This window comes from Hirundo rustica, chromosome 2, assembly GCF_015227805.2.
Source record: "Hirundo rustica isolate bHirRus1 chromosome 2, bHirRus1.pri.v3, whole genome shotgun sequence".
NCBI classification, from domain to species: domain Eukaryota; kingdom Metazoa; phylum Chordata; class Aves; order Passeriformes; family Hirundinidae; genus Hirundo; species Hirundo rustica.
The window spans coordinates 16,937,666-16,951,121 of NC_053451.1; the positions used below are offsets into that span (position 1 = coordinate 16,937,666).

Below are 13,456 nucleotides of genomic sequence, written 5' to 3' on the forward strand. Positions count from 1 at the left end.
TCGACCCTACATTTTCCCCTATTTCAGTTTGAAGGCATTCCCGTTTGTCCTGTCACTATATTCCCTGATGCAGAATCCCTCTCCAACTTCCCTGTAGCCCCTTCAGACACTGGAAGGTGCTGTGAGGTCTCCACAACCTCCTCCAGACTGAACAGCCCTGATTTTCTCTGCCCCTCTCCTTTGGGCAGGTGCTCAGTCCCCTTACCAACTTGGTGACCCTCCTCTGGACTCACTCTAACAGTTTTCTGTCTTATGTTTGGGGCACCACATCTGTACACAGTGCTCCAAATGGAGGCTCAGGAGTTAAAATGAGAGCTTTTTCAACATTATCAACAATTATTTCAACATTCATTTGACTGTTTACATTCAGTACTGGCCAAGGAGCACAAATAAGAGCACAAAGAGCCACAACAATTGTGAATCATAAAGCTCCCTGCAGATTGAGTCTCTTGTGCCCGCAACAGTAATTGGTATGTGATCTCCCCCTTTAACTCAGCCCCTCTGAAGAAGTTCTGCCTCTTTCTGCACCAGGAGAGAGTGTCAGGCAGCCAGCCAAGGGTCAGCCCATCACGCCCACACTGTCATTCATACCCTGCAGATTGGGAATGACCATGTCATGCTAGCTCCAAATGAAATAAACCAACATTTTAACAGTGAGTACATTTATTGAGGTGTTTGACATTCTGCACTCCATTGGACACTCTTCATAATTTAAAGGCAAGAGTAAAACATTGTGACAGGCTCCAACTGGGACGTTAAAAACTCACAAAATCATCTCACTTAAGAAATACAGTTAAATTGTTCAGTCGTTTTGGTCTTCATCCCAGTCTTTCTTTCCTGATGGAGGTTTTGGGCCACCAGCTGGTTTTGCCATAATGATCTTAAAAAGAATAGAGAAGCAGAAAAAGTTAATGTTAAAATCAGGCTCGTACCCTTCTACTGCCACATGATGCTGACTGCTAGCATTCACTTCATGCAGTTTCCCTACTCTGAACCCAAGCCAGTGAATATCCATCTAACTGAGATATTAACAACTGGTTTTTTTCTTGAGAATGGTAGAGGCTGAGCCCTGGTACAATAAAAAAATGTATTTCTACCTCATTTTTGCATGCAAAGACTTCAGTTAGTCTACAGAAAGTGAGTGCTTAAATAGGTTAATAGTCTGTAGCAGACTACAGAAGTGTACACTACAGAAAGGAGGATTATCAAAGCTATTGTTCTCAATTATTGTCTCTAAGTATCACACTTGAAAACCACGAAGTCCATCAGTCCTACCATGTTAAAGCTCCTCCTCTGCGCTGGCTACACGGACAAGTAAGGTAAATCTGAACCTGCACTTATCCCTTTCACGAAAATTCGGATTTAGGAGCAGAATCCATTTGCAAAGGCACAAATACAGGGTGTAGCAACTGGCACACAGCAGAAGACAGCAGTGTTACGTGTTCTCAAGGAGCATACAGTCTGCCATGTGCTTGTCAATGAACTCATGCATGCACTCACACAGATACCTCTCTGCTAGAGAAACAGAGCTTACTGCACACTAGTTTTCAGGTTCATCTTTCCAGTCATCCTTATCCCAATGTCCTTGTTGCTTAGGGGCTTTTGGACCGCCTGCTGTTTTTGCCATAATAATCTACAGAAATTTTACATGCAAATTCATTTTTGCTGAAGTTTCACAAAATAATAAAGAGATTATCATCAAGACTGTAACTTCTGTTTTTGCTAAAAATAGGATTTTCGTGTAAAAATACGTGAGAGAAGATTTCTTCTATTAAAGCTTGTTTCTACAGAAGTTATGATAACTCTCTGCATACAAATTTCAAATATCTTCAAAGTATCAACAAAATGTTTAAAAAAATATTGCAAACCCAACAAACATTAATAGTACTGCTATAGAAGCAGACACATTCCGGATTACAAGCTCTTGAACTGATGACTTTCAGGATTTAACAAATGACATTCTCAAGTAGCATTATGTTTACACCTTGCATTTCCAGGAGATTCCACCTATTTGCATGAGGGTTCTGCCAGGTTTTAATTCAGCACCCAAATGACATGTAAGCTTACCTGATCAACCCTTAGGACAGTTACTGCTGCATTTGTAGCTAGCTTGATACCCCAGAATTTTCCAAGATACGTGTCTAACACACCAGCTTCCAACATGTCCTTCACTGCAGCAGCTTCGGCCTGTCAGATGGGGAAAAATATTATTCAAAACTTTTCAGACTTTCACCTAGAAAGGTGGTATCACTTTTCTAATCTTATCTTCTCCCTTCAGAAAATCTTAATTCCTTATCCATTAGCAGGAACAAAAAGTCAGTAATTACTGAAGACCTACTACCTGTCACATTATTTCAATATCCCCCTCCACCTCTGACATAAGGCCATTATACTATACTGAACTGAACTGCTTGCTGATAAAAAGAACATTTAAGGATTTCAATTCAAAAAATTATTATTCTAGACTGTGCAGCACAGAGCTTCAAACAACTTAAAATAATCTATAAATACTTCATACTGACAAAAGTACTATTAAGTATAACCCTGCACTGCAGGGCAACAAGCAACATGAGACTGTTTACCTCAATATCAAATCCAACATTTTTATTCCCTTCCTGATGCATGGCATAAAGTTTGGAGATGACCTCATTAGCCTTTACTCCAGAGTTTTCTGCCAGTGCTCGAGGAATGGCTTCAAATGCCTCAGCAAACTTCTTGATGGCATATTGGTCAAGCCCAGGACAAGTCTAAAATGAAGTTGAAAATCATGTCAGCATTTCAAAAACTGTAAGATAGGGAGGCATTTCCCCCCCACTTGTTACTACACACATATATATGCTGGTATGAAATAATATTTGTATTCTTTGTAAGACACATGTGTGAAGATGAAAAGCCAAGGAGCCTGTTTGCTGTACCTCTCCGTAAGATGTGATCTGCTTGGCTAATTCAATCTCTGTCGCACCACCACCAGGAAGAAGACGTTTATCCTGTGGAAAGACCACACCAAAACACATTTTGCTTAAAGCATCCATGACTTCTTTTTTTTAATTTACTTTTTATTTTTCTAGTCTATCAAGAATGCAATAGAATTTTATTCCACACAGACTTATTAAGAATCCACTTCAGAACAAACATGCATTATGAGGGAAATCCACCAGAATTTAGTCATTCATTCCAATGTCTTTGAAGAAAAACAGCTTCTTTTGTAAAAACCAAAATAATAATGCAGTGGGTTTGTGTCTGGGATTTTTTGGCTTTTTTAAAAAAATTCAACTCCTGGTTAATGTAACAGCATTCCCAGATTTTCTCATCTTTTCTATTATTTTGGCGGGAAATATCATACAGGAAACCAATCTACTGTACACTAAGTTTAATATGTCAACAGGTATTACAAGGTGTTGGGTTTTCTTTCATTTTAAATTAAGCATTTTGTATATCCTTTGGTAAACCAAAATTTACCTATTAACTGTGGTCTCTTAAGCCACAAAGTAATCATCATAAATCTTAAAACAGGACAACTCCTGGACAGAATCAGAAATGCACAGCATTTCTGTACTCAAAATCAACGTCCATGTCTTGGTATGTAGAGGAGATTAAGATTTTAACAGTTTTAACAATTTTTGCATGCCGTTTTCTAAGTAAATACAGGAATATTTCCTTTTGTATAAAAAAAAGAAAAATGAAATAATATTTAAGACTACATAAACTGCTCACAAAAAAAAAAAATCCTCTGTAAAACCAAGTTCTTCCATCCATAGAAACCTACCTGTATTATGTGGAGGAAGCATGAATTATCACCAATGAACTAGAAATTGAGTCTGCAACCAATCAGTTTCTCCTGATCCCAAGTGACAAAGCTATCTATAGCTTTTCTTCTGTGCCTGCTTTCCAAGGAACATTACAAAACATTTAGGAAGTAAGTCAAGAAAGAGCTGACTGTCTTTAAAAAGTGGTAAAGGTAATTGACCTTCAAGAACTCACTCACTACTGGAAAACTGAGTGTAGTCCATGTTGAGCACCACCTTTTACATACCCTATGCTCACAACAGCCATCTTCTCTACACAGCCCTCCACAGCTCAGTACTACACAGCCATCTCCCCAGCTCCAGAGGGTACCTAAGCAGATTAATATCTACAGCCTTTGTAGCAAATGGGCACAGAGCAGGCTCAAGCCTGGCCTCAAACTGATTCACTTCTCACTTTTGATAACTTAAGTGTTCTCATTACCTACCCTTGTGAGTACTTTGAAAGTATTGACACCATCATCCACTGCTCTCTCTATGTCATCCATCAGATTGTCTGTAGATCCACGAATGAGGATAGTAGAAATGGCACCATCCTCATTTTCTGTTCAGAGACATGCATTACTGAATTAATTCATTAATCTTATATCCAAAACACATACAAACACACTTTAGAACAGCAGTGTCAGCAGTTCTACAGAACATACATACCATGCTTAAACACCACAACCTGTGTATCCCCGACCTCTGATAAATACACGCTATTGCAGTGACCCATTTCTTCAAGAGTAGGGGGAGTCTAGAAAGAAAAACACGAGTTAAGAACTGAACTGACCAGTTCTCAGCCTCCTGCACCTCATTTGGGACATACATACCAGTCTGGGTAGGGCTGTTGCACCAACAGTTTTGCACAGTCTTCTCAGGTCCCATTTGGAGTTTAACCTTGAAAACAAGTTTCCATAACAACGTTAACACATCCAGGTGTATTCTCTTAACTTGGCAAGTGCATTTCATAACTCTGGTAGTCCAAATGTTTTAATGATCTCCTAGTACTTACCTGACTAACATAAGATTGTACTTGTTGGCATAATGAAGAGCCATATCTGCCACTTTGCCACCTGTTACTACTACGTTTGCACCACTATCAGCAATAGCTTTGACTTGCAAATCCATCAGATTTTCTTCTCCTTTGCTGAAATTCATCAGTTCTTCAGCATTCTTTATTAGGACGGTGCCCTAGTAAAACATATACAGTTACAATTTAGCATCAAACCGTACGCCTACAAGTTTCTGACAAACCATTTTGTCTCCCCACCTATCTATAAACCTCAAGTCATCCGATTTTGTAATACTGACACCCTCCCCAGGCAACAGGGTAAAACAAGAGGGGAAAAAAAAAAAAAAAAAAAAAAGAATTCACCAGGCAATTCTAGACAATCTTGAGGTTCAGAAATTCAAGTAGTTTGGCTCAAATAACCAAACAAAACCAACACAATTTCCCCTATCTCAGAAAACCCTGTGAAGCAATCAAGGTTCAGAACTTCCCTATTAACTTTTCTGAACTGGTAAAATCAATATTTACCAAAATATCTCAATCACCAAGTGTCGAGAATATTTATAGCTAAGTCTAAAAATAAGAGTACATATGCATAAATAGAGATGTAACTTATTTTGAGCTTTAACATACCTTAGTTTCAGTTATCATACCATCAAAAGGGCAGGAATACACAGCTATTTTTGCATCTTTGACAGAAGTAACATCTCCTTCAGTTTCTTTTTTAAAAACCATGCCATGCAGTACTGAGGAAGCAGAAATACCAGCACCCTGAAAGGAAATAAATGAACTCTGAGACTTTTTACAAGGGCAAGTAGTGATGGGACAAGGGAGAATGGTTTCCCACTGAAAGAAATTAAGTTTAGATGAAGTATCAGGAAAAAAAATCTTCCCTGTGAGGGTGGTGAGGCTGCCCAGAGAAACTGTGGCTGCCACACCCTTGGAAGTGTTCAAGGCCTGGTTGTACAGAGCTTGGAGCAGCGTGGGCTAGTGGAAGGTCCCTGCCCATGGTAGGGGGCTGGAACTGGGTGATCTTTAAGACACATTCCAACCCAACCCAAACTGTTCTTTGATTCTATGGATGGGGGAACATCGTATTACTGACCATTTATTGTCAGAAAGCTGCACTACTCTGCCTGAAAAGCAGACCATAGTCATTCGGATGTAACACCCCAAGGGTAAAACTTCAGCTTATTCAGCAACAACAAACATTGTCTAACAGGTTCACATTTTAGATTACTTTCAATATTAATGATTTTTGTTTCTGAATGCTGTTACTGGGCATTAAACAAAAGAAGTAAAGTCTAATTTTCAAAACTTAGTACACATGCCACAACAAAATTAGAAAATACTCTCTGGAAGTTTAAAGATTAACCCTCATTACACTGTTTACCTTAATAATTACAGTAAAGCCAGCTACTTCAAACTTACCACAATTTTACACACTCTGATATTATCAACGTTGAAATGACCAGAATCAGGAAGAATAGAAACTGGGGGAAAAATAAATAAATTAATGACGTCTTGCCTAATCAATGAAGTAGATCAATGACACCATAAATAATGCCTGGAATTTTTCTGAACTACTAAATTTCAATGTTTTCAATATCTGCCTAAATTCAAAATAATTACAACCTTCTAATAACTGGCATAAAGAGAAACAGAAATTTTGTTTTTACAAAGTAATAATCAGAAATAAACATTTATTCAGGCTGCTCAGTTAATTAAGTTCAAATATGCACTCATACAGGTAGAGTCAAGAGATAGGTCTGACCCAGAGTATTTAGAGAAATCACTGGAACTAAAAATGAAGGGTTTATCCCAGAAATCTAAAGGGAGAACAACTCAACAGAACTACAGTCTTCCATTGTTCTGCAGCTGCAACTAATAACAGCTTATGTGAAGTACAGTATGTCCTCCTAATGATATAAAAAGAGGGAGAAAGATGGGTTTCTGCACTAAAAGGACTTGAAAGCTATTTCTAGAAATGCCTAGTAGGAAAGGCAAACCTTTTCTGACCTACAATGCCAATGCAGAGTTCAACATGAGGAAGATTACCCTCATTTCAGAGGTAAAGTGTTCCACCCAATCCAACCTGCTAAACTAACCATACTTCCTATCTGACCTGAAGATGTTAAGGACCATAAGCAAACCTACTCAGCTTTGTAGCTGGGTGCCCACACCTATTCCTGCCCACTTACCACAGGCCTGAGCTATAAGCTTTGCCAAGAACTGTTCATTGCCATATTGTTTGCTCATGACTGATGTGTGCAACAAAGATGCCACTTCTTCAACATCTCGAAGGTTCTTTGCAGAAGAGCACACCAAGTCTGGAAGAATTTCTAGGGCTTTCTTGCAAGCCTTTTCATATCCTTCAATCACCTGCGCAGCAAACAGTAAATATACTCACTACAACACTTCATATTGCTTTAATCTGCTTTTCAAATAGCCATAAAACATTAACAGATGCAAAAATTTACAAGGGAAGCAAACAATCACAAGCAACAGAACACATGGTTCCCCTTCAAACATTTTTATCTAAAAAATCAGGTGAGAAGAAAGCAGAGATTCACAGCATTATGACTCAAGAATACTGATCAGTGGCAATCTCAATTCAAGCTGTTTCTACTGTAATGAGAATATAACTTGCCTCCGAGACAGACAACCCCATCCTCAGAAGGTCTTCTGCTAACTCCAGAAGAACTCCAGCAAAAACAAGGACAAAGTTTGTTCCATCTCCAACTTCTTGTTCTTGCATGTGTGAAGCCATCACAAGCATTTTTGCAGCAGGATGCTGGACCTTTAAAAGAAGTTACACATCTTGGTGACTAACACCCCACCTGAGATTGCAGCTTCAGGCTTTTCTACACATCTTTCTAAGCTCTCTTATTTCAGATTGTACCTAGAGATATTAGAAGTGCACAAAATTGGAAAAGAAAGCAGCAGAGATAACCTTAACTGGCTAACCTCCCTAGTAAGAAAAAGCACAAACATATATTCAAAGAACACAGAAATCAGAGAACTGAACATTGCCACTACCAGATGCATTAGGCATCCCTGACATTCGTTCTGAGCTACTTTTACAGGGTGCAGTGGCTTAACAACTGAGTTCTGCAACAGAAAAACAGTTTGGAGTACAGATCTTCAAACTGAATTCATGTGTAACATACAAAGTACGTATCTAAATAGCAGTTTGATTTTGAGGGGTGTGTGGAAAGGTTCTCCTTAAAGATTGCACTGCTTCATTTTCTTTTAAATAAATGCAATAAAATATTATATTGCTGAATATTTATACCTGACATTTTATACCAGAAAGTAACACGCAAAACATATCAGATTAAGTCACTAGTACGCAGATTATATTTTTTAAAAACAGAACTGAGACTTCTACAGTTATTCTACTCATACTGAACACCAACACAATGCATCCAGGAAATACTTCATACTTCCATTATTTCTATCTCTAAGTACATAATTCAGTAAAATATCACTCATGTTGTGTCAAGGATATCAATTAGAAGTCAGAAGAAGAATTAGCAGAGGCCAGCCTTTTCATGCTTTTACAGTATTTACAGAAGTATACTGCTATAGCCTCAGGTTCTTAAATTCAATTCATGGATTCTAAGCAGTCAGGAGAACATGGCAAGCAACAACAATGGGAGATTAACCCAACAGCTAAAGTCATGCAGACTTTTCCAAACCACTGCATTTCTAGACATATCCTCTTTTATCCCTACTGGTTTTTGGGGAAAGTAGGGAATTATTAAGCATCTACAACTATTAGTGCTGCTTCACGAAATAATTACACTCTTCACTGTGGACCTCAAATTCAGTGAAAAAAACCAAAAAAACTTCCAAAAGTGACATACATAAATCATCTGCCAGAGTGACATTTCCTGACTGACAGTCAGAACCATAACAGCCCATGAGCAGAAACACTGGTTCACAGCTGACACCATCTGAAGCAAGGAAACTTACCTCTAGCTCTCTCAGGATAGTAGCAGCATCATTTGTAACAAAAAGCTTTTCCAGATGGTTGATAACCATTTTGTTCATTCCTAAACGGGGAAACAAAACAATTTATAAAAACAATTCATTATGCAAACAGTATTTTGTACACAGACAGTTTCCTAACTTTTAGGTGTATCTCGCACATTAAAATGTTAGCTCTGATTATACTTTAAGAACTTCAAAACATTTCTGTGAAGTAACACTTGAAATGTGAGACCTTAAGGAGAAAACAGTAATTTCTGAGTAAGCAGTTTTACGTTCAGAAATACCAGCACAATATTTAATTAGATGATACAGGAGAATCTTTTGTTTCCATATATCTGACTGAACAAGATTATGTTTACTATGACTACCTACCATGTCATCGTGTTTCCTTTTATTTTTATGCTTTTTCATGTATTTTATACTGTGTTTCAAAGAGAACACAGTAACTGCTATAAAAACCTGGCAAAAGCAAACACTGAGCATAACTCAAGAGCTGTCAAAACAAAATCTGATTTCTACAGTCACAAAGGAACAGTCACATATTTGCAGCTTTAGAGCAAGCCCAATGTGATTCCCCCAGAAACAAACAGCTGCTTCTTTGTCAAGGTATGTTTAGCCTCCAAACATAGCATTTGTCTCAAAAATCCAGCAATAATTTTGGGATTTATTTACCGTTTGGTCCATATGCTGTACGGGTGGTTTGAGCTAGTTCTTTGCATGCCTGGATGTTTCTATAGACAGCTTCTTCTAGTCCTGAATAATGCTAAAGAGAAAAAACGACTGATCAGAATCAGGCTAACCAAAAGAAAGTTATGAACTAGTAATTTTTCAGCAAAGCAGCATCAATCTACTGAGACCCTCAAAGGTTATTAATATACATTTGGCATTTCATTTACAGCTTAAACGGACACCAAACCTTACCCAAAGACAGTGAGAAATACTGTGTACACCTTCTCAACTAGGCAGCTCAACAGGCACAAAAAGCTTCCAAACAGAAAATCTGAACAGTGACTTGACTTGCAATACAGTTTGCATCCCATCGGTCTTCCAAAAAAGTTTTGTGACGTGCCAAAGAGAAACAAAAGACAACTGACACCCAATTGGAGAGGGGCAAGGGTTTCTCTACGTGCTTCTTTACTCACACCTTTGTATGCTACAAAAATCATTTAAATCAGTTCTAAAACATGTACAGTTTGAAAATACAGAATCAGAATGATTAAGTAAAATATCTGTGCTTGAGAAGGTGAACAGCCTGGCTTCAGTTTGAAAACCTTAAGACGAGATGGGATCCCCAAAAAGGACCTTAAGAAAGAAAAAGCAGGATAAAGAGTACTGCGCAGCCCATAAGAGAAGGGAGAAAAGCAGTAATAGTGTTTACTCTCTAAATACAAACCAAACAGCTTAGATTACCAGCTGCCTCATTGTTTTGCAGAAGACAAACTCTTGTTGTTTTGGCCTTAAATTTTCTAACACTGAGGCCACTCAGCTTCCCTGTTCTACCCCTGCCCTGAACATATGCCATTATTTGGCTCCTAGGAGGATTCTAAAGAGAAACAGAGAGGGCTTTCAGAGCTGCTACTTCCACTCTTCTACTAAGTAGCAGCAAACAGAAATTCATCCTATTTTCCCTATTTCTTGGACAACAGGACTTTGGACAAGGGGGAATGGGTTCACATTGAAAAACAGTAGGTTTAGATTAAATGCTAGGGGAAGAAACCCTTCCCTGGGAGGCTGCTGAGGCTCTGGCACAGATTTCCCAGAAAAAGTGTGGATGCACAACCCTGGAAGTGTCCAAGACCAGGCTGGATGGGGCTTGGAGCTAAATGATCTTTATTGTCCTGTACAATCCAAACTCTTCTGTTGATTCTATGAATAAAGAAAGACACACACCTGCTTGCTTTCTGTCCACTTTTCAAAGAAAGCTCCTCCTTTATTAAGGCACAGTCCTTCAACTCTACCGAAATCTTTATGTTAGCGTTAAATACAATGAAACCTCATTTAATGGAAAGGAAATACACAGAAAACCTTACACTGTTCTATATCGCTGACAAAGGTGTCAGAAAGAGTCAAGCAGAATGACCCGGACACTTCCGAACAGCTTCAACTACAGGGCCCGGCTGAACGCTGAAGAAGCGGCAGGGCCCGGCCCGGGGGAAGGGCGGGGAGCGGGATCCCGGCCCCGCAGAGATTTCTGGAAGGCCGCGTGCGCCGGGCGCCGCCCCGGGGAGCCAGGCAGGCACCGATCCCCGCCGCGCAAAGGCGGCGGAGGGGCCCCGGGCCGGGAGCGGGGCAGTGCGCGAACCCCCCGGGCCCCCGCCCCGCGGGACACGTGGTGCCGCCCGGCCCCGCCGGCCTTGCGGGGCTTTCCCCACGCCGCCACCCTAAGGCTCCTCCTGCACCCATCCATGCATCTATCCGCGCGTCCGTCCGAAGGCGGTCTCACCTTCGCCCCTTCTTTGAGCATCTGGGCGAAGCCCGGGGCCTTGGGGACGTGCAGCGCCATCTCCGCTCCACTGCGTGCCGGGGCTGCGGCGGCGGGAGCGCGCGGGGCACGGCGGGAGCGCGGGGCCGCGCAGGCGCGGGGCGGGGGAGCCGGGGCCGCGCCGCGCTCGTGCCGCCCCTCGGGCCGCGCGCTGCCCGCCGCTCGCCCCGCTGCGGCCTGGCCGGCTTCGCTGCGGGGTGCGCGGCCTTGGAGCCTTTTCAGACCCGTGCAGTTTGGCCGACCGTGCCCCCAGGGCTTTGCGATGGAAGTTCCAGGAACAGTGCAGAGTGTTCGTGGCCGCCCGTGATACGCGCTCGTCATAAAACTGAGCAGACTCTAGCGAAGCGTTTCGCTTAGTACGTGTTTGTCCAAATGGAAAACTAAGTGTCATAGAACCACAGAGTGGTTTGAGTCGAAAAGGACCTTAAGGCTCATCCAGTTTCAACCCCTCTCATGGGCAGGGACAACTTGCACTAGACTGTAATAGTTCCAAGCCCCGTTCCAAACTGGCCTTAAACACTTCGGAGATGGGGCAGCCACAGTTTCGGACAACCTGTGCCAGGACCTCACCACCCCCACAGGGAAGAATTTCTTCTCAATATCCAATCTAAACCTGCTTGCTTTCAGTTTGAAGCTGTGATATATGACCTAAAGTTAATTTGTGTTAAGAAATGCAATATGTAATTAATCCACGATAAAATGTAATAATATTCAATATAAAATTGATCTGCATTCAGTCTAAGTTGAGATCTGTAAACCTAAAAGTATGTTTAGGGTTAACTAAGACTAAAGCTGCATGGGGGGACACGAGGGTTGGAGGACAGAAGGAATTCCTGCCGGAACCGCTTCGGGACAACCCTATAGAAAAGCACAAAGAACAGAAAATGGGAGATGGGCGCGCTAACAATCGAATGATTAGATCAGATCGATATCTTATCTGTTCCGCCCGATTTAACATTTCCAAACCTCCTCTGGACATGGCAATCATGGCATTGTTCCACTTTGAGAATCCATTCAACGGACCCCGGACCTGAACATGAACACCTAATGAAGCTACCACGGAGGGGGAGTCCTACGGTCTCGGTCCACTCTCAGCGAAAGACTGTATGAAAACCAGCGGTATTGGACCCAATTGGTGAACAGAGGGGGTGACATACTGACAGAGTCTGTTACCGCGTTCACCCAGTGCCGAAACCCCGGGGTTCGACACTGTTCCTTTTAATTGTGGCTGTGGGAGACTAAATTTAAGTCTCAAAATAAAGTTCTAAATGTTGATTTACTGAATTTGGCTTGTCGATTTATTACAAAGCTATTTCTCCTTGTCCTGTCGGTGTCCACAAAAATCAGATTTGTTACCTGGTGTGGGAAGACAGAGATAGTGCTAAACGCAATCTTGCCTCCCATATATTGCATGTGTTAGCTATCTAAGAGTGGGAACAGCCTTGCCCTCACAGCCATGGGTGTGACAAAAGAGTGAATTCGGTGAGAGAGGAGTTAGTTGGAGTCTGCTGGTTGTGATGCGAAGGCGGAAGGGACAGGAGGTTGTGCAAGGGACAGACAGGGTTAGGCAGCCGTGCTAGGGACAGGAAGGAGTGAGCTGGAAATGCAGAAGGAAGAGAGAAGGAAAGAAAGAGCCAGAGCTGTGTGGAGCTGCCCATGGGACTGCAACATAGAAGAGGTATGAAAGACTTTTAGATAACAAGGTGCTGATGCTTGAAACATCCTAAAGTTCTGCCGAAGCACTCTTGAGTGTCGTGGCCATCTCTACAATGACAACCTGCTGTGCAACATGTCAATAAGTAAATACTCAAGAGAGTCGTTGACAATTTATTCCAAAATTGCACAAGCCTGGGTGCTCGGTGGTATTCCACAAACAATACATACCAGCTATGAAAACTTTTTACTATTAACAGATTTTAGCAAACAAAGGAGTTAGTGTTCATTGGCTGCAAGTTACATAGTTATCTTACTAATTAGTATTGTCTGCTGTTTTTTTAATGATTCTTGCTTCTCATGCCAATTAGTCTTTTGAGTCAGTGGGTTTCTTGAGTCGATAGTCCATGAGGCGGTGATAATGATCTCGCCCTGCCAGATTTACCCTTCACCCAGTTTGAGCTGATTTCAGCACAATTTCTGAGTTGGCTTTATTAGGTTTTTTCTGCCAGATATCCTTGTGGCCCA

The 13,456-nt window shown here is 41.2% G+C and overlaps 1 protein-coding gene across 2 annotated transcripts; it reads right to left on the reverse strand.

Moving 5' to 3' along the window:
* Positions 1-645: 645 nt before the first annotated feature.
* On the reverse strand, positions 646-11,354 carry CCT8 (chaperonin containing TCP1 subunit 8). 2 transcript variants are annotated; one of them, XM_040055833.1, is made up of 16 exons: positions 11,237-11,354; positions 9,466-9,556; positions 8,776-8,855; positions 7,448-7,597; positions 6,999-7,179; positions 6,229-6,290; positions 5,431-5,568; positions 4,801-4,979; positions 4,619-4,685; positions 4,455-4,542; positions 4,232-4,347; positions 2,916-2,987; positions 2,583-2,747; positions 2,068-2,187; positions 1,535-1,633; positions 646-880 (listed from the first exon to the last, which is right to left on the reverse strand). In XM_040055833.1, the coding sequence occupies exons 1-15, from the start codon at positions 11,294-11,296 to the stop codon at positions 1,541-1,543; spliced, it is 1,662 nt and encodes a 553-aa protein (XP_039911767.1). In that variant the 5' UTR covers positions 11,297-11,354; the 3' UTR covers positions 646-880; positions 1,535-1,540. The 2 variants fall into 2 exon arrangements, with proteins under 2 accessions (XP_039911767.1, XP_039911768.1); XM_040055834.1 differs by lacking the exon at positions 1,535-1,633.
* Positions 11,355-13,456: the final 2,102 nt, after the last annotated feature.

Excerpts from the sequence above, each read along its gene's own strand:
- CCT8 (XM_040055833.1), bottom strand. The coding sequence starts at position 11,296 with ATGGCGCTGCACGTCCCCAAGGCCCCGGGCTTCGCCCAGATGCTCAAA. Across the intron at positions 4,543-4,618 it reads CAACAGCCCTACCCAGACTG|ACTCCCCCTACTCTTGAAGA; the intron begins GTATGTATGTCC and ends TTTTCTTTCTAG. Across the intron at positions 1,634-2,067 it reads CTGTCCTAAGGGTTGATCAG|ATTATTATGGCAAAAACAGC; the intron begins GTAAGCTTACAT and ends AAATTTCTGTAG.